Source organism: Monodelphis domestica, chromosome 6 (genome assembly GCF_027887165.1).
Source record: "Monodelphis domestica isolate mMonDom1 chromosome 6, mMonDom1.pri, whole genome shotgun sequence".
Classification (NCBI taxonomy): Eukaryota; Metazoa; Chordata; class Mammalia; order Didelphimorphia; family Didelphidae; genus Monodelphis; species Monodelphis domestica.
Genome location: NC_077232.1, coordinates 295162421 through 295185139, shown reverse-complemented (window position 1 = coordinate 295185139; position 22719 = coordinate 295162421). Strand labels below are relative to the sequence as shown.

The following is a 22719-nucleotide window of genomic DNA, read 5'->3' as shown; positions in this document are numbered from 1 at the left end:
AACAAATGGGCCTTTCTGACTGCTCCTGGGCTAGTACATGCAAACAGACTCTTAAGGTTAGTGTTTTACCAGCTCAATCTCAGGGGGCGCCCATCTGTTTTGTGGGGATTAATCATTTGACCAGCTTGGCTTTTTGTGTTATCTTTTGACCTGGGTAGAAGGTGGAGTCATTTCAGCTGCTTCCTTGAAAATAAGCTCATTAGAAAACCTTGGGGACCTAGTTGGCTTCCCATGCACATGTTAATATCAGTTTCTGAAAAGAAGATTAAAAAAGGTGAAAGCAGGTATTACTTTTAGGGAAAACAAGTCGCCATTGCCTAGGTCAGAGCCCAGCACACCATCAATCAATCGATCAATCAATCAGTCAATCTTTATGAAGTATTTACTGTGCATCAGGCACTGTGATAAGCATTGTGGATACAAAAACAGACAAGACTGTCTCAGACCTCAAGGAACTTGCAGACTAAAGGACTATAGGAGAAAAGGAGCAGGCAGTGTAGGGCAATGGAGGAAATTCTGAAGGGAGTCAGAGACACTGCTTTTGGATCTTGGCATTTCTTGGCAGTTCTCTGGCCCTTGGTTTCCTCTTCTGGGCAATGAGTGGGACTGAGATAATCTCTGAGTATCGTTTCGTCTTTAAATTCTTGGCCCACTTTAAATCCTCTTTCCTCCCTTACATCTTGGGCCTGGCTTCTGTAGCCGTTCCATTGACTTATCACAATGGGAAAAATCAGCAGCTCCAGCAGCCAACTTTATTTTCAGTCTCATTCTCCACTCCTTACCTTGTGGACAAAAATGATGGGAAAGATTGTGATGTATTTTGTGCCTAGCTCCCTACAGTATCCAGCATCAGGTCTGCAGCTGCTGGGAGAAGGTAGCCAAAATGGAGAGGATTGGTTTTGGTGGATCACATAACGCATCAATGAACATTTTGGAGTCAAATCAAACGTTGTTCATAGATCAAAAGACCCAATTGATGGCAAAAGGCTTTTGGACTCCTTTCTTCAGGACCACCTAAGCCATTTCAGCTACAGTCTACTAGGGTATAGTAGAGTAGCTAGAGTCTCTTGGGATGGTTACTCTTTAGTCATAGCAGTCATACCCAGATAACAGGAACCCGGCTAAGAAAAAGTCTTTGGTCCTTTTGTAGGGTGAAAATCAAAGCCCTCTACTACAAATAACTATATAATTTAGGGTCAAATAGTCCTGAGATGCGTTTTGGATTTACGTGCAAAATAAATTTGAACAACAATAAAAAGCACACTAAGAAAACAGTTAATGCTCACTGAGCCAATGACTCTGTCTTATGTATATCTGACTACACTACTGGTTCTTAGAATGTGGTTTGTGGACCCTGAAGTCCCTGATGCGGACCTGAAATCAAGACATTATTGGCCAATTAAACACAATCCCCTTTCCTAATAACATATCTCTGTATGGCTGGATTGTCTTTTGATACTACAGCTGAACCAATATTATCAGAACAGATTGAATTCAGAAAAAGAAATGAGAATCTGGTTTACTTCTGTTAAACCAGGCACTCAAGACTTGCAAAAAATACATAAAACAATTTCTTCTCACTGTTTTTTTGTTTGAAAATTAGTAAATTTTCATTAAAATATTACTTATGTCAACATAATGAGGAATTTTAAATGAGTTAATATATTTAAAATGTCATCACTTTTACTTTCTAATATGTAATATGTTCTTCATTTGTTCTTCATTTGTTCAGTCGTGCCCAAATCTTCATGACCCTATGGGCAAGGTCCTTCAGACCTTCACTATCTCTTCAAGTCTGTTTAAGTTCATGTTCCATTGCTTCCATGACACTATCCCTCCATTTCATCTTTTGCCACCCCCTCTTCCTTTGGCCTTCAATCTTTCCAAACATCAGGGTCTTCATTATGTGGCCAGCGTACTTAAGCTTCAGCTTCCGTATTTGTCCTTCCAATGAGCAGTCTGAATTTAAGTATGGACTGAGTTGGTCTCCTTGCTGTCCGCAGGACTCTCAAAAGTCTTCTCTAGTACCACTGTGCAAAAGCATTGATTCTGAGATGCTCTGCTTTCCTTAAAGTCCTGCTCTCACAACCATACAATGCTACTGGAAAATCCATAGCTTTGACTGTACAGATCTGTATCACAAGGTGATCAACACCTTTGCTTTCCAGCATGCTGTCCAGATTTGCCATAGCCTTCCTTACAAGAAGCAAGCATCTTTCTTTTTTTTTCATGACTGCAGTCAGGTTCATCAGGAGGCAAGGAAAATGACTTGGCACTTCCATCTCTTTCAGGACTTGCCACATTTTGTTGTGGTCCCCATAATCAAAGGTTTTAGTGGCATCCATAAAGCAGAAGTAGATGTTTTTTCTGGCACTCCTTTGCCTTCTTCATAAGCCAGTGAATGTTGGCAATTTGGTCTCTAGTTCCTTTGCCTCTAAGAAAACCAGCATTGGTTCACATACTGCAGAAGGCTAGTTTGCAAAGTTTTAAGCATAACCTTGCTGGCAAGTGAAATGAGCCAAATTAATTGATAATTTGAACTTTCTTAAGTATTACCCTGATTTAGGATTGGGATGTAAACTGATTTTTCCCAATCATGGCCACAGCTGAGTTCTCTAAATTTGCTGACTTGTGGAGTACAGTACTTTCACAGCATCGTCTTTTAGGGTTTTTGAATAGCTCAGTTGGAAGTAGGTCATTCGGGGTCTTTGGACTCCAAGACCTGACTCTCAACTCTCCCAGCTATAGCCAAATCACATGGCCTTTCTGTGCCTCATCTTCCTCATGTGTAACATGGGGAAGCAGTCCCTGAGCTTCCCACTTCACCAGGCAGTGAGCTCCCTTTGGAAACTGGGCTACTGGTACCCTGGTATTTATCATAACCTGATTGTTTTCTAGTGTGTGAGCTGCGATCCCCTTCCATGAGTGACTTTCTCTGGGGCCTGGAGAATTCTGGTTGGCTGAGGCATATCAAAGCCATCTTGGATGCAGGAGTGTTTATTGCCAAGGTGAGTGATTTTGTCAGTCATGGACATCCTGCATGAAATCACATGGGCAAATGGCCTTGGGGGTCATGGAGACGGGGATAGACACATGGAAATCGGCCGGCCCTTCTAAACCACAGCCTGGTGTGGGGCTGATTGTGTCCACCATCCAAGGACCAGGCCCACCAAAAGTGGAGAGTTGTGTGGCGTCTGCTGCCCTCCTGGGTGATATACTAAGGAGTCAGAGATACTGAAATCAGCATGGGTGGAGGCCTGACCCCGAAGGGGTGATGGCTCCTACCAGGGTGGTCCTCTCTGGAGGATTAGTTCTGGATGCAGTTATTTCTCATCAGAAATATAGAAGCTTGGGGTATGTCCCCATAAGCCCCCATGACATCCAGAGGAGGGGAAAACCCTTCCTGCCCTGACTATCTGGCTGCCAGCAGCTTATCGTCGTCCAGCCCAGAATACATCCTCAGGAATCCATAGGAACTCTCTGCTAGAGGGGGAGAACTAGCCACCTTCTCTAGATATCCCAGCATCTCTGAGCCAGAGTGGGTGCTCCCCACCTCTGCATAGCACTGCCCCAAACCCCCGCCCCCTTTAGATGACTGTGTCCACCTGTCTTCACTTTCAGGCTGTGGCTGAGGAAGGGACCAGCGTTCTCGTACACTGCTCAGATGGCTGGGACCGAACAGCCCAGGTGTGCTCAGTGGCCAGCCTCCTCCTGGATCCTCACTATCGCACCCTGAAAGGCTTCATGGTAAGCCTGGCTGTCCAGAAGGCTACCAAAAGCAGGCCTGGAAACCCACCGTGACCCCCCCCCTCTCTCTCTCTCTGTCTCTGTCTCTCTCTCTGTCTCTGTCTCTCTCTCTCTCTCTCTCTCTCCCTCTTGCCCTCTCTCTCTGTGTCTGTGTCTGTCTCTCTCCCTCTCCTCTCTCTCTCTCTCTCTCTCTCTCTCTCTCTCTCTCTCTCTCTCTCTCTCTCTCTCACTGAAGCCAGAGCCTGGCTACTGAGGCACTAGGAACCCTAAGCCACCTCCTCAATCCCAGCCTCACAACTTGTTTTCACTTCTTTCTCTAATTGTACACATTACTCTTAACCCATTCAGTATGGCCATTGACCCTGCAAGGTACCAACACTGTTAGGGACAGGCCTCTGGGGACATTCAGTTCAGCTGATATCTGAACAGGAATCCCCTCTTAGTACATAATAAGTGCTGTATAGATGACGGATTTCTCCCTCCCTCTCTCCCTATCTTCCTCCCTTCCTCCCTCCCTCCCTTCCTTCCTTCCTCCCTTCACCTCTCCCTCCCTTCCTTCCTTCTTTCTTTCTTCCCTGTTTTCCTTCCTCCCTCTGTTCCTTCCATCCCTCCTTTCCTCCCTTTCTCTCTTCCTTCCTTCTTTCCTTCCCTCCCTTCCTCCCTTCCCCTCTCCCTCTCTCCCTTCCTTCCTCCCTCTCTTTCTCTCTTCCCTCCGTCCCTCCCACACTGTCTATCAAAGTAGGCGATTCCACTTTAGAATAGTTCTGACTGCCTGAAGGTGCTTCCTACTGGAATGAATTCCCTCACTCTGTGACATCCACCCTTTGATTACTAGATTGGCCATGGTTGTGGGCCCATCCTATATTGCTTATATAGGTAAAAATGATGAGCTCAAGACTTGGCTGGAGGACAGAAACTCAAATCCAGCTCCTAATTTTGTAATAAGAATTGCACTTCTACTGATGCACTGTGGTACAATCAAAGGTAAAGGACTCCTCCACTAGGGACAATGCAATGTCCCTGAACACTCTGCAGGGATCTAAAAAACACTATCCACAAGCAAAGGATAAACTGTGGGAGTAAAAACACCAAAGAAAAGCAACTGCTTGACTACAGGGGCTGAGAGGAAATGACTGAGGAGAGACTCTAAATGAACACTCTAGTGCAAATACCAACAACATGGAAATGGGTTCGAGTCAAGAACACATGTGATACCCAGTGGAATCGTGCCTCGGCTATGGGAGAGGGAAAGGTGGTGGGAGGGAGGGCGGGGAGGAAAAGAAAATGATCTTTGTTTCCAGTGAATAATGTTTGGAAATGACCAAATAAAATAATGTTTAAAATTAAAAAAAAAACATTAGAGAAATAGGAATAAATGGGGCTTTTCTTAAGATAATGTGAGAATTAAAATGAATATACAATAACTCAAGAATTATAATTATAAGATTTATAAATAACAACTTGAAATAAAAAACTAGAGGAAAAAAAAAGAATTGCACTTCCACTGGTATCATTGCCTAGTTTTTCAGTCATGTCCAACTCTTGTGACCCCATTTGGGATTTTCTTGGTAAAGGCTCTAGAGTGGTTGGCCATTTCCTTCTGCTGCTCATTAGGAAAACAGGTAACTAGGATTCAGTGACTTGCCCAGGGTCACACAGCTAGTAAGTGTAAGGCCAGATTTGATCTCAGGACCACCTTGCTGCCCTGCTTTGAGCTAAGAGTGGGCATCCTCCTGCCCCAGAGTGGAAGGGTTCTTCTTTCGGTGTCTCACTTTTCCCAAAGAGCTACAGGGTGAGTGTCACCTACTCAGTATCCCTTCAACACTCACCTGGCTACATACAATGCCATGTTTTTCTGCCCTGCACCCTGCCTGACCCTTATGTCTTCTTCCTGTCATAGGTATTAATTGAAAAAGACTGGATTTCCTTTGGACACAAGTTTAATCACAGGTAAGGTTTTGCCTTTGCCTAGATTTCTATCAACAGTAACACCAGACATTGTTTGGAGATGTGAGAAGAGATGCTTCCCTGAAAGCCTACCATAGCAGGGCTTGCTGGGTCCTTCTCTGTCACGGGGAAGGATGCTCGTTCTTCCTTCTTGCAGATGCTGTATAGAGAACATTTGTCATGAACATGGTTGTCACAGGAAGGAAAAAGTCCCATTTCTGGCTAGCACCAAAATTAGCCAGAGAGCCCGATAGATTTGGTTTTTCTGGGGATGCTGGAGCCCACGGTGGAAGAGCCCCCACTGGTGTTGCTCATGACTCAGCCATACCTACTCATCCTGGGGAGCTCTGGGTGAATCATTCCACCTCTCAGGGAGAGTCTCACTTCCTCAGCCAAAGAGTGAGGGTGTTAGACTATAAGATCCTTTTTCCTTTGAAAGTGGAGGATCTAGGACAAAAATGTCTGTCCTTTTTTATGACCAGATTAAGAATCTTCTTGTTGCGACGACTCCCTGGCATGGAAAAATGCAAGTTTTGTATAAATCGTGCAAATTTTATTCCCACTGCTTTATACCTAAAGTGACTGGGGCTCTGAAAGCTCTGTGGCCTGCATTCCTCTGGTCAGCATAGTAGAGTCATAAGTGTGGCACCTTCAGAAACCTTTTGTTTAATTTCATTCTTGATGCATGCGGCACTGTACATGATATGAGAAAATTTCCACTTTTATGGGCTGTGCTAGCTTTCAGGGCTCTTGTCTTATAGGCTTAGTGACTTTTCCCAGATACAGAAATGGGAATGATGATAATGGCACTGCAGACCCCACAGGACAGTGGTGAGAAGAGCACTTTACTCTGGGAAGGGGAAGCGTCAGCCATTCTCTCTTTCTGGGTGCTCACTTATTGTAATGGAGCTCTGGGAGACAAGATTGGGGCGAGTCTACCCTTTGCCAGCTTTGGGCACTTCCTTTCTGTTTCGTTGGCTTCTCCCCAATGGGCACACCATTGTGTGTCACACCAGCATGTCCCATTGTGTCTCTGCAGATACGGCCACCTCGATGGCGACCCCAAGGAGATCTCTCCAGTCATTGACCAGTTCCTTGAGTGCGTGTGGCAGCTCATGGAGCAGTTCCCCTGCGCCTTTGAGTTCAATGAAAGGTTTCTGGTGCACATTCAACATCACATCTACTCCTGCCAGTTCGGGACCTTCCTCTGTAACAACCAGAAGGAGAGACAGGAGCTGAGGCAAGTGTCCTGGGATTCCTCTGGGAGCCACCCAATAAGCCTGCCCCCATTAAGTGCTTAAGACTTCTTGGCTCCCTGTCAAGGTTGACCTTTGGGGAGGATTGGGGTTGGAATGGAAGGCAGCATGACTAGACGAGGTCGGCCAATATTTATTGGTGACAGGAGCAAGTAAGTGAATCCAGACCTGTAATTTGGTGAGAGTGGGGCAGTCCGAGTGTGAGATCTGTATCCATAGTGATACAGATCAGCCTCTCCTCCTTCATGTATGGTTTTAGAAAGTTGCCCAGAATTTTTATAATGTTTTGATGAAGTTTACTGATTTTTCTCCCCTCTTCCTATTTTTCTTTAAAAAAAATTTTTTTAAGTCATGGGGAAAATTTTTATTAACTAATTTGATGGAGAAAGAAGAAAGATACAGGAGAAGATTTAGTTGATGTAAAAACTAAATATACATATATATTTACAATATATAAACATTTATGATATACATAAAAAGATATCAATAAAAATCGGTTACTTTTTTAAAAAGTAAACTGTCTAGAACACTCAGAGGTCTTGTCTGGGATGACTTAGCTAGTATGTTCCAGAGACAGAACTTGAACCCAGGACTTCTTCCTCCCAAGGCCAGCCCTTTATTCAGTAGTATGGTCATACTACCTCTATTTATTTCCCTATATATTTTTCACATTATGAAACATGACAAAAGCCATTTTTTGCCATATTTTCACATGAAACCTGGTGACTGCATGTTTGTATGCTTCTGATAAGCTTAGTTATTTTGGGACCTCTGAGAGAACTCATTAGACCCTTCAGTGGAAGACGGACCCCAGAATGCCTAGCATCCTCTGCCTGAAGCAGCCTGGACTGGGAAGAGCCTTGGACACAGTCAGGAACTCTGGGTTCTCTGCCTGGCTCTGGCTCTGCCTTTTAGTTGACTATGTGGTCACAGAAAAGTGTGGCCTCTTTCCCTCCAGGGGTTCCATCTGTAAAATCAGGGGGGCACTCAGTGGCCTTGAAAGTCTCTCCTCCGTCTCAGGAATTCTGAGTCTTGGAGATGCCCTGCCCTCTGGGAAGGATTTCAGGTGGATTTTCTTCATTCTGTCTCAGGATTCCAGAACGGACACACTCTCTATGGGCTCACCTGTGGAAGAATCGGGCTGACTACCTGAATCCTCTATTCCGAGCGGACCACAGCCAGGCTCAGGGGACTCTTCGACCCCCAACCAGCCCCTGCAACTTCATGTACAAGTATGAAAACTCCTCCGTTATCGTTTCTAGGCAGAAGTAGTATTTATGGAGTACTTGTTGGCAGCTGGGCACCAGGCTTAGCTTCTGGGGAGACTTAAAGTAGAGCTCAGAGTAGAACTCAGGGAGACACAAAAATGTAAATGCAGCTTTAGATACAGAATATGAATCAATGTATGAACAAAAGAATGAATGACTCTATGTTTTCACTATTTGTCCCCTGAGCCTCACTTGTGCCTCCTGGCTCCCCAGACTTCCTGCAAGATTTAACTAAAATCCCACCTTCATTTAGAAGATTTTCCTTCTTCCTTCCTCCCTTCTCTCCTTCCCCCTTCCTTCTTTCTCTCCATCCCTCCTTCCTCTTTCTTCCTTCCTTCTTTCCTTCCTTCCTTCCTTCCTTCCTTCCTTCCTTCCTTCCTTCCTTCCTTCCTTCCTTCCTTCCTTCCTTCCTTCCTTCCTCCTTCCTTCCTTTCTCTTTCTTTCTTTCTTTCTTTCTTTCTTTCTTTCTTTCTTTCTTTCTTTCTTTCTTTCTTTCTTTCTTTCTTTCTTTCCTTCTTTCTTTCTTTCTTTCTTTCTTTCTTTCTTTCTTTCTTTCTTTCTTTCTTTCTTTCTTTCTTTCTTTCTTTCTTTCTTTCTTTCTTTCTTTCTTTCTTTCTTTCTTTCTTTCTTTTTTCTTTCTTTCTTCTTCCTTCCTTCCTTCCTTCCTTCCTTCCTTCCTTCCTTCCTTCCTTCCTTCCTTCCTTCCTTCCTTCCTTCCTTCCTTCCTTCCTTCCTTCCTTTTTTTCCTTCCTTCCTTCCTTCCTTTCTTTTTTCCTCTGTCTACCTCTGCCTCTGTCTCTATCTGTCTCTCTCTCTCTCTCTTTCTCCCTTACCTTCTGTCTTAAAATAAAGACTGTATATCCATTCCAAGGCAGAAGAGCAGTAAGGGCTAGGCAATGGGTATTGAGTGACTTGCCCAGGGTCACACAACTAGAAAGTGTCTCAGGTCAGATTTAAACCCAGGACCTCCAATCTCTGGGCCTGACTCTTAGTCCACTGAGCCACCCCCTCATTCCTCTTAATGCCAGTTTCTTCCCTCTGCTGAGTATTTTCTCTTTATCCTATGTTTAACTTGTTTGTGCCTATGTGTTTGCTTATTGTAGACTATGAGTTCCCTGAGGACAAGGACTGTTTCCCCCTTTCTTTGGGTCTGAAGCAGTTTAGGCTTAAGGCCTTCACAGTGCCTGGCACACACCTGCTTAATAAAAACAATTATTAACAAAATGAATGAATGAGAGAAAAAAGCATTTACTAAGGGCTTACTCTGTGCCTAGAACTGAGGATTCTGCCACAAAAGTGAAGACCATCCCTGCCTGCAAGGAGCTTTTGTTCCTGGGGAAATGGTGGCTAGTGTAGGATGTGCACAAGGAATGTTACTAACAGGATGATATGTATGTTGACATACCCCATCCAGGAACAATGGCAGAACTGGCTTGATCATGGCCCCAGACCTAGAGGGCTTAGAGTTGGGTACAGACCAGCCAGCAAGGGCTCTGTCTAGGCTGTGGAGATGTTGGGACCAGGGGATGCTATCACCCATCAGGAGGCTTGACATCCTTTGTTTGGAGAGGATCCAATTTCTCTGAGGTCTGGGGGAGGGAGGACTGCCTGAAGGATGAGCATCAGTTTGTCAGATAATTTTAGGGTTGTGACTTTAAATCTAGATTTAAATGGTCACCAAATAAAATACCCAAGTCAACCTGGAAATTTATGGTAATTTAATTAATATAGAAGGAAGGAATTTAAGGAGGAGGAAAGAGGATATAAGATTTCTCCTACCTGGCCTATGCCAGGGGGAGTTTTAAACTCCTCGCCTCTAGGTCTCTGAAGAAGATTAAAAGCTTCTGAGAGGAAAAAGTTGGAAAGTAAAGGAGAAAAATTCAGCCAGAAACTCACCACCAAACTGGACAATAGCTTGTAGCCATGCTAAGATGCCGAAAGGCTCAGCACACAACTCTCAGCTAACTCTCCACCGCCAATCAGGGAAAGAGAGAGAGAGAGTGAGTCCCCTTGAAGGACGAAAAATTTCAAATATACATACCTTTCATCCTTGTGTCTCCTCCTCTAAATTTTCACATCTACCAATCACATTAAAAGCTTTTTCTCCAGAACTGCCCATACTTTTAGTTCTCACCTTCTTTGATTTGATTATATCTTTAGAGTTACTTAACACTTCTTTGTTAAGTTCACCTTTTGTGAGTTACTTGACCTTTTTGTGATTAATTTAACCTTTATAGTTACTTAACACCTTTTTGTATTAGATCTAAAAATAGACTTAGCTTAAAGTTCTAGCTTCACTATAAGGTGAGAACTAAGTACTTTCATTGTTCAATCAGGAGATCACAACTTTATCTTCCCCTAAAGAATGGTCTAAGTAGGGTGGAGTAGTTTTTAAAGTTTACAGTGTGGAGCTTAAATGCCACAGAGAGTGTAACACAGGCTCTGATAGAAACATTGCTGTTGTCATGAGGACAATCAGGGAACAATCAGCAAGCATTAAGTGCTTTCTGCATGCCAGGCACTGTGCCAAGGGCTGGAGCTTGAATGAAAGGTCACAAGTCTGTGCTGGGTGGCTCAGTGGACAGAGTGCCAGGCCTGAAGTCAGGAGGTCCTGGGTTCAAATTTGACCTCAGATGCTTTCTGGTTGTGTGACCCTTAATCCCCCTTCCCTATCCCTCACCACTCTTGGGCCTTGGAAGTAGATACTTAGTATTGATTGTGAGACAGAAGGTAAGGCTGAGTCATGGACTTGCCCAGTGCTGTGTGGCTAGTCTAAGAGAGACTGAGGGTTTGAACCAGGTTGTTTGGGCTGCAGCTACAGCATCCTCCATAAAATGATGTTTCTTTGTTAAGGTTTATTTATTTATTTTGAACTGATGTCTGCCGCAGCCTTTGAGCCTATAGAATAAGAGTAACTCAAACAGATCCTTCATTTGCTTCTCGAAGAGGATATGAGCTGCCTCTCCTCGTCACTGTGGCTTCCCCGACTTTTTAGACAAACTCCTTGATGTGCTGTGCCGTTTGCCATGGAGCAGGGAGCCTGATAGCAGTGGAGAGCAGCCAACATCTTGGGTTTGGTAGTTCGGAGGGGCCATTGTTCCCCTCTCAATTTGCAGAGTGATTTGGGAACATCAACTTGTTTAGGCAGAAGACAAATGTGAGTCTCATTCCAGAGTTCTTCAAGACAGCCTTTAAGAGAAAGACCAAGAAGAAGGAAGGGGGCCTCCAGGCCTGAGCCCATAGTTGGTGGCACAGGGGCAATAGGCACAGGATGCTGAGCCAGGGTGAGGAAAGGAGAGATATAGCCATTGGTCCCTATGGATATCTCAGAGCAGAAGGCTTTGGCTGAAGTTATACCCACTTCATCATCATCATCAATAAAAATTTATATAGGCTTACTATGTATAAGGCACTGTGCTTACACTTTATAATTATTATCTCATTTGATCCTCATAAGAACCCTGGGAGGTAGGGGCTATTATGACTCCCATTTTATATATGAAAAAACCAAGGCAAATAGGGTTAAGTGACTTGCTTAGGGTCACACAGTGTCTGAGGCCATATTTGACTTCAGGTCTTCCTAACACTAAATCCAAGGTTCTATCTACTTTACTACCTAAGCGCTTCATTAAGAATGAGGGAAATTTCAAGAAAAGGTATGCTCCTTCCCCAAATCCTCTCCTGTGTCTGTTCATTAACAGACATTATAATATACTCTACTTATATCTTTAAACCCCCCCCCTTTTTTTGGCGACCTGAATTTTTGTCTTGGTCACAAAGAGTAGGGTAATCTAGAGATAAATTTAAATGAAGTCAGAGAACCAAACATGTGCCTAAATGGTAGGAATTTTCCTAACTGGGGGCTCTGAGCTATTTGATTATACTTCTAACTTTTTATTTAAAATAAACTCAATAAAAGAGCAAAGGAAGGGGTCCTGGTGACCTGAAATTATTTTAACATTTATTTTATTTTTTATTTTAACATTATTTTAAAATATTAAACCTGTTCCTAGGTTTAAAAATTCAACTAATTGATATGACTGAGTGTAACTGATCAAATCCACAGAAATAAAGTGGTAGGGAGGAGAGGTTCGTGATGAATATCAAGTATCCGCTGGCTAAATACACCCACCTTTCACAGCAGCTTGCATGATGACCACTGCATGCAAGCATCATTAGTCTTTTTTTTTTTAATGAAGCTTTGAGAGCCCCAACTTGAAAAATCACTTGTCCATGCTCTTCCAGTGTGTGAGATGGGTCTAGAATGTGTCTCCTGACCAACCCTATTGTGTCCACTCTCTGTCCACAGAGTATGTCACTATGATCCTGCTCCTGCCAACATATAGCAGTTTGTAGATAATTGCGTTGGCATCTCACAAGTCCCAACCTCTGTTAATAGTTATACTCTAGAAACTGGGTGATCTACGGCATACTCTGTCCAGGACCAAGAGATGTGCTAAATCTGTCTTTGTTTTCTGGGTTGCCATGTTCTTGGACAGCAGACCTCACCAGGGCACATGCTCCAGTAACACACAGCGTCATGGGCGTGAGGAGGGCTGCAGCCTTGAGAATGTTTTACTTTATTCGATTTTCAGCACCTTTGGCTCGTTTGGCTAAAATCCCTTTAAACCCACTCAGCTGTATCCTAAGCTTTAGATACATTCGAGCTTATTAGCTCCTTGGCTACATGTTCTGGGTCAAGCCCTGGCCATCTGTTTTCATGGGAATTAATTTCTAAGGAACCAGGAGAGGAAGAGGAAGGATGTTGTACAAGTGACCCATGTCACAAACCATCCGGGGCATTTTCCTCTAAGCCTAAGTGATGGGGAGACTCCTGTGTGGCTGCTTCAAAACAAAGCAAATTAGCTTGAGCTGAAAACAAAATAAAAAATTAGGAAACAGTTGCTGGCTTCTTATTTTAGCTGATCAACATTCTACTTTCAAATCCGGCTTTTCAGTACTCTCTTTGGCTTACCAGTTAATTGACCATATACTTTCAATTTACCTTTTCCCCCCCCCTAATTGACAAGCATGTATTTTCTTTCCCTCTTAGTCCACCTCCAATAAAAAAAATTTTTTAAGAGCTTTTGTATCAGCAAAACAAATTCCCACACTGGTCATAATAATTTTAAAATAATATAATTTTAAATAATTTTAATAATAATTTTAAAAGGCTGATTTTTCACTATGAGTCCATCTCCCTGTCAGGAAACATGCTGCCTTCATGAAGCCCCTAATATTATGATTATTGGTTGCATTGATTTGACTTCTTATGTCTTTCAAATTTGTCTTCACTTCGCTGTATTCACTTCATTCCCTTGGTTTTACTAACTTCCTTCTGCATCAGTTCATACAAGTCTTTCCAGGGTTCTCGGAATCATCTCTTGCTTCATTTCTTACAGCACAGTGGTATTCCACCACGTTCATAGACCATAATTTGTTCAGCTATTCCTCAAGGGATGGGCACCCACTCAGTTTACTATCACAAAAAGAGCCACTATAAATCTTTTTGTATGTATCGATCCTTTTCCTCTTTGACTTCTCAGCGTTATAAGTTTAGCAGTTATTGCTGGGGTAAATGGTGTGCATAGCCTAGTAGTAACTTTGGGGCAAAGTTCCAAATTCCTTTCCAGAATGGCTGCTCTATTTCACAGTTCCACCAGCAATGCATTAGTATGCCTGTTTTCCCACAGCCCTCCCAACATTTGTTATTTTCTTTTGTTATTTTCCTTTTTTTGAGGCAGCTAGCTGGCATAATATGGGCAGCTAAGTGGTGCAGTGGAAAGAGTGTGAGGCCTAGAGTCAGGAAGATCCAACTTCCAATCCAGCCTCCGACAATAACTAGCTATGTGACCTTGGGCAAGTCACATAACCTTGTTTGCTTCAATTTCCTCATCTATAAAATGAGCTGGAGAACAAAATGGCCAACTATTTTAGTATCTCTGCCAAGAAAACCCCAAACAGAGTCAAGGAAGAATGGGACACACCTGAAAGGACTGAACAACAGTTACCTCAAAAATCTGGCATAATAGCTAGAATCAGGACAACCTGAATTTGAATCCTTCCTCACACATTTACTATGTGACCCTAAGCAAGTCACTTAACCTCTATCTCTCTCAGTTTCCTCATCTGTAAAATAGGGATAATAGTAGAATCTACCTCTCAAGGTTGTTATGAAGATCAAGAAAGATAACATGTCAAGTGCTTTGCACCTAAAATTCCATATAAAAGCTAGATAATTATTTTCAACTTTACCATTCTGATGGGGGTAAGATAGACACAGCCCTAGTAGTGGTAATGCTGGGTCAAAGGGCATGCATAGTTTTATGGCCCCATATTAGTTGTATGAGTTCACAGTTCCACCAACAGTGTATTAGTGATCCAGTTTTCCCAAATCCTCTCTAATAGTTATCGTTTTTCTTTTTGGTCATGTTAGGCAATTAGATAGTGTAAGGTGGTATCTCAGAGTTGTTTCAATTTGCATTTCTCTAATCAATAGTGATGTGGAGCATTTATTCACACAATTATAGATAATTTAAATTCCTTCATCTGAGAACTGCCTGTTCATATTATTTGACCATTTAGCAATTGAGGAATGCTTTGTATTCTTATAAATTTTATTCAGTTCTCTAAATATTTGAGAAATGAGAGCTTTTGTCAGAGACGTGCTATAAATAAATCCCTGCCCTTCAATGTGTTGTTTCTCTTCTAATCTTGGTTACATTGGGGTTTTTTGTACAAAACCTTTTAAATTTAATGTTACCAAAAGTATTAATTTCATTTTCCACAAGGCTCTTTATGCCTTTTTTGATAATAAATTCTTTCCTTTTTCATAAGTCTGACAGGTAAACCATTCCATGTCCCCCTGATTTGTTTATGGTATTGCCTTTTATTCCTAGAGTAGGTATCTGGTTTTTTTTGGGGGGGGGTTTAAACCCTTACCTTCCGTCTTGGAGTCAATACTGTGTATTGGCTCCAAGGCAGAAGAGTGGTAAGGGCTAGGCAATGGGGGTCAAGTGACTTACCCAGGGTAACACAGGTGGGAAGTGTCTGAGGTCAGATTTGAACCTAGGACCTCCCATCCTTAGGTCTGGCTCTCAATCCACTGAGCTACCCAGCTGCCCCCTAGGTATCTGTTTTGACTTTATTTTGGTATATGGTATGAGATGTTGGTCTGTGCCTAGTTTCTGCCATACTATTTACCAGTTTTCCCAGAAGTTTTTGTCAGATAGTGAGTTCTTCCCCCCAAAATTTGGACCTCTGGGTTTACTGAACACTGGGCTACTATGATCATTAACTATCATGTGACGATTACCTAATGTAGTCCATTGATCTACTACTCTATATCTTAACCAGTATCAGATTGTTTTGATGATTATCACTTTATAGTATAATTCGAGAACTGGCATGCTTAGATCTCCTTCCTTCATATTTTTTCATTAGTTGCCTCTAAATTATTTATAATGTGATCTTTTAGGTCTAAATCAAGTGACCACTTGGCAGTATGTCTTGGCATATGGTGTGAATTGTTGGTCTCTGTCTATTTTTAAGACTTGTTCAAAATGTCTTGAGAAAAGGTGCCAGAGACGTGCCTATCAGCTCTCCCAGCATTCCTTCTCCAAGTCCAGAATCCCTCACTCCTCCCCCAGGGAGCTTCTCAAAAAGTGGGAAGTCTTTCTTTTCCATCAAATATATAGTTGGTGCATGAAACTGCCTTCAGATGCTTCTGATGGAACTTTGAACCAGAAAATGTCTTGGCAATAACCACTGAACCTCTTCTATCCTCTCTAGGTTTTGGAGCGGAATGTATAACCGCTTTGAAAAGGGCATGCAACCTCGACAGTCAGTTACCGATTACCTGATGGCTGTGAAAGAGGAAACACAGCAACTGGAGGAGGAGCTACAGGTCTTAGAAGAGGTAACACGGACCTGAAGCCAGTGGCTTTTTTTGGCCATGATACCTTCTCTTGTGGATGGCCAACCAGCCTCTCCATGGCCTTGTCTGCCCTCCTTCCATTCTGTATGCCACCAAGAGACTCACTCCAAGGCTGCTGTCTCGGGGCATGCTGTATCCCACTGGTGACCTCTCTGCCTGCCTAGGGATAGTCATGTACTCATCCTGCCTCTCCAGCCTTCTTATCTGACTTTACTCTCCATTCCTTCTCCCCATCCCCAACCACACTCACTCTGTGATTGCCGACTGATCAGTTACACCAATATGGCAAACCCCAGTTCAGACACTTTAGTACCGTTTGTTCCTGCCTCCCTTCCTTCTTCCTTTTTCTCAGTGATGTCATCATCATCCCTATGTTAATGACTGAAATTGACATCTTCCTTCTTCCTTCCTTGCCCAAGCTCCAGTCCTGTATTACCAGCCAATCTCACCCCTTCCTAATTTTCCTGTTTCTCTTGAGGGTGAGATGATCCCTGCAGTTACTCAGGTTCTCAATCTTGGAGTCATCCTTCTTTTTCCTCACCTCTCATTTCCCATCACTAACCAAGTCTAGCTCCCATTGCCCCATACCTGATCTCTATTGACTCTTCAGGTTAGATCCTTGCATCCCCCTCCTCTCCTCTCCTTTCTAATTCCTCCTTCCCACAGCTCTCCGAATCATCTTCCAGATCATGCTCCTTCACTGCTCAAGAATCTTCAGTGGCTTCCTATTGCCTCCAGGATCAAAGGGACACCTCAGCTTGGAAGTGAAGACCTTCTGGGCCTGTCTCTAGTCACCGTTCTAGGCTGGTCGTCCATTACTTTTTCTCTCACGCTTTATGTGCAGTTTTTGTCTTTGTGTCCCCAGTTCCTAGAGAGCGCAGGACACAAAGTGGGCCCTTAATGTGTGCTTTTGGATTCTCCACTTGCAGCCAGGCTGGTCTACTTGACATTAACTGTAGGGGACTTGGAGCTTCTAATTTTGTAGAGGCTCCTCCCAGGCTGGCAATGTCCTCCCTCCTTGCTGCTGATTCTTAGAACCCTTAGCTTTCTTCAAGGCTGGGCTTACATGCCCCCTCCCTCAGGAAGCTTTCCCTGATTCCTGCCCTTCTAGGGGTTGAGGCTCTTCCCTCCTACCTAATCTTGTGTTTCCTTACTTAGAATGTAAGCATCTGGAGGGCAGAGACTGCTCCTTGTTTGTCTCCATATCTTCCTGACCCCAACACACACACACACACACACACACACACACACACACACACACACACACACACACACACACACACAATAAGTATTCAATGAACATTTGCTGACTTGACACTGAAAGTAATTTCAGGCCTGGGGATAGTCTTCCTCCTTGTGTGGTCTGTGCTTCTGTCTGCTCAGAGGGAATCAGAGAATCCCTCCAGCACCAGCTGGATACAATGCAAAACCAATTCAGTCAATATTTATCCTGGACTCACTATGGGCAAGCTCCTGGGATAGAAAGGACCAAAATGCCAACATCCCTGCCCCCAGGAGGCTTCCATTCTCTGCTGGCTTGTTACCGAATGGAGAAAGAGACACAGACACATACTTTAGGGTGGCGTTAGGCTCTCAGAGGATTGGGGGAAGAAAGATTCCAGAGGATTGGCCAGAGATACACTTGTAAAAGTCTGCTCTTATGTGAAGCTCACCGTGCTTGGCCAAGAGCAATGAGGGGAATTTCCAAGGACAGATTTAAGCCTGATAGAAAGACGGGCTACCTATCAACTAGAGCTAACCAGAAGTAGAACAGGCTGCCCTGGGAGTCCTGGGCTTCTGTTCCGGGACTAATTTTTAGAGGTTGGAGAAGTGCTGACCTCTGGGTTCCATTGGCTAGCAAATGCCCTCAAAATGGGCTGTTCTGTAGACAGGCTTTGAAGCAGAGAAGGGAGAGGCTCAAGCCTGTGTAAAACTTATCAAGGGCTAGAGGTACGGATGACCAAGGCTTGCCAGGACTCTCCTAGAGGGAAGCAGGTACTTGTCCAGACCTGTAAAAGGTGCTCCATGTCTGTGGATCAGTTCTTGACTGAGCCTTTAAGCATTGCATCCCTGTTGGAATATCTCTGAGAAATAAGGAAACCAATAAGAATTTCCCCAAATAAGTCAGAGAGGGAGGCCCCAAATCTCATGGAATGTTGTTCAATATACTCTTGGAACAGTGTATGTCTGTGTGTGTGTACTTCCTTACTACTAGTGATTCTGGGCAAGTTCCTTAACTTCTGCCTCAGTTACCTTAACTGTAAAATGGGGATGATAACAGTATCTCTCAGGGTTGCCATGAGGATCCAATAAGATCATATTTGAAAGTGCTTTTTTTTTGCCAACCTTCAAGTTCTTGAAAAATGCTAGATTGTTATTAGCTATTATATAGAAATAGAAAAGGCACCGATTTGAAATACTTGGAAGGCTGCCATGTACGAAAAGAATCTGACATTCTCTTTGGAGGGAGGAAAAGCGCTTGATGTCGTATGGGAGCTTACTCTTTAAAATTATTTTGATAACAAAATCTCACCTAAGTGTTCCAAAGTTATAGGATCCATATTGTCTCCTCCTCATCTTCCCTCCCCTCTCCCGGATGTCGTATTGTTGACAAGTTTCTGAGCTGTGAGCAGTCCTAGATCTTCGAGTCAAGGCTGGCTGGCAAGTGGGGAAGTGTGCTGCTGTGGGTTCAACCCTTTGGGCTGAATTTCTGTGACTGTGACAGGCAGGTGTCCTTTCTAGTCCTTTCCCTGAGCCAGATAGAGTGGATAGGCAGAAAGGGAAAATACCCGTCACCCCAACTGAAATGTTTTTCTTTTTAGAGGCTGGAAAAAATCCACAAGATTCCCCTGAGCCACATGCCCGGGAAGAGAGACAGCAAACATTCCGGGCTGTCTGCCTTGACGACCCCCACTGTAGTAAACACCCCTCAGGATTCCGGCGGCCATCTAAAGCCTTTGCCCTCCCGGAGCCCTTCCCAAGGAGATGATGATTCCGCCCTGATTCTCACGCAGGAGAACTTGAAGAGCTCAGATCCTGATCTCTCCACCAACAGTGACCAGGAGTCTGGCGTAGAGGACCTGAGCTGTCGCTCCCCGAGTGGGGGCGAGTGCTTACCCAGTGAAGACAGCGGCAAGGACCCTGATCCCGATGAGGCCGTGTTCCTCACTGCCTGAGTCCCAGATGCTAAAGGACTGCCAGAAACAGGAAACATTTCCTGCAAGAGGGGAGTTGTGCAATCCCAAATGGAATGGCCAAGGAGAGCGGGAAATGGGGTCCCGCAGCCAGGGCTGCAAACTTTAAGGTTTCTATGCTGTCTGAGCATAGAAAATCGCCTTTGGCCTTTCCAGATGGCAGAAGCCTTCCTCCCCCTTCTAGGTAGCAAATGAAAATCAAGGTAGAGAAATGAATGTATAACCATAAATCATAGTACTCTGGGAACTGGGATTCAAAGTAGAAAACGCCCGCGGTAATTGCCGTCTCACATTTGATTTACAAATTCTAGGTTACGTGCACTTAAACTTCTTTTAAAACCCTTGAAAACAACTCGAAGAAACAATCATGATCGTTTGAAAAATTCTCCAGAGGTCCTGATGGAGAACAAGAGAGGAAACAGACACAAAGTGGGGGGGGGGCACTTTGAGGGGGGAGAGAAGACATTAAATGTCTGTTGGTTACAGGGCACGAGGGCTGTCTTCAAACAACCGACTAATAGGGAGCCCTCTCTAAGCAAGTGAGCAAACTGAAGTTTACTGAAGCAGAAAGAGAGCCCTAACACCTAGGGAGGGGGAATCCAGGAAGGCTTCCTGGTGGATGTAGCACCACAGCTGAGCCTTGAATACATTTCAGGAATGGGGACTGCGTTTGGAGAGATGCAGGTGCAGAAAATGGAATATCAAGTTTATTGGGCTCGTGGGAATAAGGCTGCGAGAGGTGGGTTGGAACCAGCTTAGGGGTACCAGTTAAATGCTAGGTGGAGGAATGTGTATTCTTATCCTAGGGGCAACAGGGATTCAGAGCAGGGTTTAGAGCCGAGGACCCTGGTGCTTTGGGGAGCCTTTTGGCAGCTGGGTGGAAAATGGAGAGGCAGAAAGCACAAGGGGGCAATCCAGGCAAGAGATTGAGAAGGGCCTGTGACGTCGGGGGGAAGCTGTATGGTGGAGGGAGTCCGGGATGAGAATCCTGCCCAGAGCTTATTAGCAAGAGCCACTTTCCTCTTCTAAACTAGCCCTGCTCGTACGTGGCTGCCTAAAGCAGGGCCCAGGGGCAGAGGGACGAAGGGCTGGCGGGGGGAGCTGGCCCGAAGCAGGATTCTGTGGTGAAGGCATTTGATGACTTGAACAGCCACGCTGAAGTGACAATCAGCAGCTTGCCTCCCCTCCCTTACTTGTCTGGCCGCATCACTCTATGCCACGATTAACCCCAGACCCTGGAGAAGCTTCTTCCACCCCATCAGTTAGGTGAAGTTACCTCAGTGGCAGGGCTCTGCTTCGGAGTGGCACAACTGCAACCTGGCAGAGGCACCTCGGACGCCCTGACCCCTTCCCACCCTACATCTGGAGGGAGCAGACACGACCCACAGTCGGTGAATGGCACTGCTCTTTCGTTTCGAGAATTCTAGGTATTGGGAAGAGTTTGGGGGCAGAGCCGCCAGGAAGTTCCACTGTAGTAGGTGGTGCTTGATTTAGCCAAGCCGGGGTGTCGGAAGGGATGGTACCGGGGCCTGGCCGACTCCCTGGATCCCAGGAGGGGTTGCGTAGACCACCCGGAAGCCAGGAGCGCCATGTCGATGTGGTCGGTGCTGGCTTCAGGAACCCAAGGCTTACCTGGCCCCCGGGAGGGGCTCTGGGGCCGTCTTCTCCATTCTGGACGCATCTTGAACAGTGCAGCAATCCCCAATTCGGCTGTTATTTCCTAACCCCAAACTCCATCCCTGGGTGCTTTCTACCTCTTGTGATGTAGTTTGGCATGGGAACGCGTCTTCTGGGCTCCCCCAGACGCCGCCGACTCTCTTGGTTTTCCCTTGCAGAATGCTTTTCAGTCCTTTTTGTTGCTCTGTTTCATCTTCACTCTAAAATCCGGCCTAGTAGGTGAAGAGCTCCTTGGAGACCAGGATCAACCTGAGTCCTACTGAAGTGTCAGAATCGGTAAATGATCCGTTTGTAAAAGGTAGCCCTTCATCAAGTTTTCACTGAGGGTCATCGACAGAGAAAAATGTGAATTGTAGATTCAGAATGCTGGGAGTCTCACTTCCGCAGATTGGGTAATTCTAATGCTGACTGGCAAGCTGCTGTTTGGGTGGATGTTTTAAATTGCATTAAAGACATAGTTCACTCTTTTTTATTTCTACATAAAATAAATCTGCAAAATTGAAAGGAAAGAAATCGTGAAGGCCACCCGCCTTTTTAAAGGCCAGATGGGACTACAGGCCCAAGGAAATAGCCCAATGAGACAGCCATGACTAAGGGAAACCTTTATTTACCCCCAGATGTATTCTGTTCCCATGAAGCCATTACCATAAGCCTCTGAGCCATTCCCAAATGTTAAAGGTCGATTGAACGTTGGTTAACTTAAATGTCTGGCTGGTGATGTATGCAGCATGGATCCTGTGCTCTACATTAACCCTTAAGAGACACTGAAAGCACTGACACCTTTGGATCACCCGAGGCCCCACGTTATCCCCCAGGGTGATGCTCGATTTTCTGGGCAGGCCAAGGACCCCTTTTTCTGAGGGAAGGTTATTCCTGCCTCAACCTGGCAGCCAGGACCCTCTGGATGCCATCTCTAGTTTCCTCAGCAATTAGGCCAGGCAGGCCCACTCTTAATGCATTCAGGTTTGGAACCCGATAACAGACTCAGCTTCTCAACAAAGTCCCGCTGTCTACTTCTGCGCGGCACTAGGCAGACTTGAGACTGATTTTCCAGGCCCAAAGCCAAAAGGCCAGGTAGCTGCCAGAAACTGCATTCAGGGTTGTCAGTGATTTTCAGGAGGCTGTGTAAGGATGGCAGGAGCTGGCGAGGGCAACCATTCAAATGGAGGCCCCCCAAAGGGCTTCTGGGGCGTACTTTACATGAAGAAGTTAAATTGTCCGTGCCAGGAAACTTAAGAAGTCTTGTGTGAAGGACGAGCTGCATGGGGAAAGGGCCATGGCCTGGCAGTGATTCCTCAGAAGAGCATCCTCCCCAAAGCTCAAATTTCCCACAATTCTCAGAACTCCACTGGTGAGAATGAAACGTGCACAAAGGCCTGTGCTGTTTTTATGGGCAGTATCACCTTACTGGCCTGACCCCCTCATCTCATCTTCCAAGTAGCCCCATGGATCAGCAGCAGCAGTGCAACCCCCGCCCCCTAAATCCAAGCATGCCTCAGGGATGTTCAGACAGGGTCCATCCTGCTCTGCTCAGGGAGTCTTCGCCCCTGCAGCCAGCCTTTAGAAGTGGTCCCCTAGGGGCATCTAGGTGGCTCAGGGGATAGAGCCAGGCCTGATACCTTCTAGCTGCATGACCCTGAGTAAGTCAACCCAATTGCTTGGCCCTTGCCGATCTTCTGCCTTGGAACAGATCC

General features: G+C 44.8%; 1 protein-coding gene and 1 long non-coding RNA gene across 2 annotated transcripts in view; one reads left to right on the top strand and one right to left on the bottom strand.

Annotated features, from left to right (window-relative positions):
* The window catches only part of MTMR7 (myotubularin related protein 7), a 123928-nt gene extending 102436 nt beyond the window's left edge, over positions 1-21492 (top strand). The window contains exons 8-14 of the mRNA XM_007495622.3: positions 2899-3008; positions 3622-3747; positions 5648-5697; positions 6734-6934; positions 8042-8182; positions 16010-16136; positions 18977-21492. Of these exons, the coding sequence (XP_007495684.2) occupies positions 2899-3008; positions 3622-3747; positions 5648-5697; positions 6734-6934; positions 8042-8182; positions 16010-16136; positions 18977-19330 (1109 nt within the window). The 3' untranslated portion in view covers positions 19331-21492. The remainder of the gene's footprint in view (positions 1-2898; positions 3009-3621; positions 3748-5647; positions 5698-6733; positions 6935-8041; positions 8183-16009; positions 16137-18976) is intronic.
* LOC103103826 (uncharacterized) lies at positions 6768-18985 on the bottom strand. Its single transcript, XR_001622738.2, has 4 exons — positions 18688-18985; positions 10115-11407; positions 8076-8299; positions 6768-6901 (listed from the first exon to the last, which is right to left on the bottom strand). It is a non-coding gene; the product is annotated as an uncharacterized LOC103103826 (long non-coding RNA).
* Positions 21493-22719: the final 1227 nt, after the last annotated feature.